Source organism: Sinocyclocheilus anshuiensis, unplaced genomic scaffold (assembly GCF_001515605.1).
Source record: "Sinocyclocheilus anshuiensis isolate Anshui unplaced genomic scaffold, SAMN03320099.WGS_v1.1 scaffold140, whole genome shotgun sequence".
In the NCBI taxonomy this organism is placed as follows: domain Eukaryota; kingdom Metazoa; phylum Chordata; class Actinopteri; order Cypriniformes; family Cyprinidae; genus Sinocyclocheilus; species Sinocyclocheilus anshuiensis.
This window is the reverse complement of record NW_015554147.1, coordinates 1,014,369-1,018,081: the sequence shown is the minus strand read 5'-3', so window position 1 is coordinate 1,018,081 and position 3,713 is coordinate 1,014,369. Positions and strand designations below refer to the sequence as shown.

The following is a 3,713-nucleotide window of genomic DNA, read 5'->3' as shown; positions in this document are numbered from 1 at the left end:
TAGCGTGAGGAACGGCGGGAGGGTTAGAGTGAGCAGAGGCGGGTGGGCTTGAGAACGGCGCGGCCGGCAATTTCGACACAAAGTTGTAGTATTTCCTCAGCAACCAGCACAGATCAGTTCCAGGCATGACGAAGCAGATATCGTCCTCTTTTGAAGACCAAACAAAGTAGTTTCGCTTTCACAACGAAGCACACAGCGTCTTTACGACATGGCGGCGGAAACAACAAAACTACAGTGAGAATAAAAGTTACGCCTTCTTTCTTTGCATGAATATTTGGGCGGCGTTATGCAAATCTTCCCACATAGTGACGTAGGTATGTGGGGGCGTGTTAGAATGAGCCGTTTTAGGTAGGTGTGGCTGACTCTTAACTTTTATAAAGAATATCTCTTTGGATTTGAGACTTTAGTCTTTGCAACTTTACAGATCTTCTTTATGCACCAAGAGCTTGTAACACTCCAAAGAGAAAGGAAAAATTGAAATCGCACCATATGACCCCTTTAAAATTTCTGTCTGACCAGCTACAATAAAACTTTTAGTTTTTTTAACCGACTCTCTGCTGTTTTTCAAAGTGTGCAAATTACATGGAACCAACTAACACCATCTAACTCACCAAAATTTGTATGGCCTTTCCAAAACACATCTGTGTTGAAAATTTGCATGCACATTCATGCCCCTAAATGAGAAAAAGTCACAACATTTCAAGAAGAAATAAATTAACCAATGTTTCAAGCAGTTGAAGTAAAAATCGAATGTGGATCAAACACAATAAAAGGGAACTGTTCCAGGTTCAATACGAGTTTGAGTGGTAAAATTAGGCCCTTTAAATTAAGATTAGTAATACATTTACAAACAATGATCAGTACATTTGTTACAGTATTCATTAAAAAAAATACAACTGTTCATTATAAATTAGTTAGTTCAATGGATACAACTTTTGATTTGAATAATGCATTACTAAATGTTACCATAACACACTGGTCTTGTCACAATCTGTGATGGTGAGGAACGATGGAGACGAGGAATAAAAAACAGTCTTTAATCCAAGAAACACAGGGTACACCCAACACTGGGAACGGCAGGAAACACATGAACATAACAATCAGAACCGACAGAGACAGACTGCCCAGACTAGGACTTAAATACAGGGCATGATTGGGGAAACACAGGTGTATGGGATGACTAATCAACTAATTAACAAAACGAGGACAGGAACATGACCAAATAAGGAAACTGAAACGGGTAAAACATGACACAGACGGTCCATGATCCTGACAGGTCTCATGATAACAAATATAATGTTTAATTCTTCTGGCTGTAATATTACTATACAAATTATTTTTTTTTTATTTTTTTTTTGAGAGAGACAAAAAAAAAAAAATGAGACAAACCAAAAGTATTTTCTTTCATAATTATTAGCATACCGCAGATTTAACTTGCACTGAACCCAGAAAATTCCTTTAAACAAAACACTCCCACCTGGGACTGACCGGAATTCATAACAATAGACAATTTATTCGTGTTATAGATTGGTGCAAGCATGTCGTCAGAACCTGGAAGACTAATTCGCAGAAAATTAGATTTTCCTATGGGGTTTTATAATAAGCGTTTTTTCAATGTATGAGTAAAATAAAGCTTGTGGTAAACATAACTTGACGATACTTTGATGTTTTATTCTACAACATAAACTGCACACACTCACACCCCGAACTGTCTTATCATAAAAACTGCCTTATCTTAAAACCCCATAGGAAAATCTCGGCAGTGAATTAGTCTCTAGTCTCAAACCACATTTGTTTCATTTATCTTATTTCTCTCAGTATAAACCCACAGCAGGATGCAGGTCATATTGAACCCCAGGTCAATGTTCTAGCGGATGGTTTAGCGGTGTCCCTCCTCTATGAGCCCCTGCCGGACCCCAGCGAGCCCCATATACGAGGCCTCCTCACCAGACTAGAGGTTCGTCTCTTATGCATGGGTGGTGCATCAACAGTCCGTCCTTACATTCTGTCAGTATGAACACTGTCATTAATGGAATGTGTCAGCAGTCATTATGCTCTCATGTCGAGGACATTTCATATATTGGGATTTACGTTTCAAATTATGTTGCCATTGGAAACAGAACACTCTTAGTGATGTTTGTAAATGCCTATCATTTTTGTCTTTTTGCATTCAGGCAGTGTCTCGGACTCTCCATAGGAAGGGCTATGAGGAAGAGAAGGAGGAAAAGGAGAAATGTGCACTTGAAAACAGAGTTATCTATATACGCTCTTACCTGCAGGACAGGTGAGCCGTACAGATAAACCTGATCTACGTGAACAGATATGACAAATATTTAGCCATTGTCACAAACTGTTCAGGCTTCTATGTGTGTGGTTGCTTCTAGGTTTGAACTCCACCTAAAATATCTCACGCTCAGTCTTGTGACATGTATGATTTCAGACAACAAGCTGTCATGTGAAGAGACGTCTCTTTTGCTCTGCCTCTCGATATCCAGTTTCATTTTAATGCTCATGACAAATAACTGCATTCGTGTTGCCAAAGCTTATGACTAGAGACAAAAATTCAGACACACCTGCTTATTCTTAGCTGTAAAGTCGTTAAAACTATGACATCCACAAATGGAATTACAGAGGAGATACAGTGACCAAAAATGTTACGCAAATCAAAACTATTTTATATTTTGATTTCTTTAGGCAACACTCTATAGATGTCAGTTTTGTTAATTCTCTCAACAAAAAACATGAGGTGCATCTTGGGATGCTTTTAATCAGAATAATCTTCCTTCAATGTCCATTCTAACCTATCCAATAATAATAAAAATAAATATATATATATATATAAATATTATGCACATATGCACAGTTTATAACTGTTACAAAACAAACTGCATGCTTAAACCTTCAGATTAAAAACATTATGAGACAAATTCAGTCAAGTGTCTAACCTTGACTGATAGTGTACATAAATCAGGCAAGTTACATAATATAATATACAGAATAACAGAAAAATAAAGACAAAATTGAGGAAATTAAAGAAAAAAAAATTAAGTTATAGGTAGAGGTAACAGATAAAAGGGCAAAAATTCAAGTATTGTAATGAACAAAACTTTTTTTTTTTTTACCGGAGTCTTTGAGTAAAGGCACAATATGTAAGATTTTTTATTAAAATATCCAAAAACCACTAGAACAGTGTTATATATTTTGCTGACTTGTGTAATTACATTATCCCAAATGTTTCGAAGAATGTTTAAATCCAGAGAATTTAACTAGTGACACGGACCGTGTGTCATTGTGTCACCTGCCGATGACGTCATAACCCCTCGATTTCCGGTTTTGTAGAAAACATTGCTGACTTTGCTGACTTGTGTACTTACATTATCCCAAATGTTTCGAAGAATGTTTAAATCCAGAGAATTTAACTAGTGACACGGACCGTGTGTCATTGTGTCACCTGCCGATGACGTCATAACCCCTCGATTTCCGGTTTTGTAGAAAACACGGAAACACCAAAGACACTTTAATATGTTGTGCGTGTTAATAGACCGGTGACGACCGCACAGAGTAGCATTATGACAGAACTTTCAAACGTATCTAGTATGATAAAACAGCGCTGCTTTTGGAAGGAGCAGAAGCAGTCGACTGTGGCATAATAAAAGCTCTGCTGATTTCGAGCCGTGTGTCACGCTCGTTCAGCGGCCTCGTTTCGCTTCGAC

The 3,713-nt window shown here is 37.6% G+C and overlaps 1 protein-coding gene across 1 annotated transcript in view; it reads left to right on the top strand.

The window, feature by feature from the left end:
- Window positions 1-3,713, top strand: part of LOC107670572 (uncharacterized) — a 10,188-nt gene that overhangs the window by 4,404 nt on the left and 2,071 nt on the right. Inside the window, exons 4-5 of the mRNA XM_016463210.1 lie at window positions 1,819-1,957; window positions 2,175-2,284. Of these exons, the coding sequence (XP_016318696.1) occupies window positions 1,819-1,957; window positions 2,175-2,284 (249 nt within the window). The remainder of the gene's footprint in view (window positions 1-1,818; window positions 1,958-2,174; window positions 2,285-3,713) is intronic.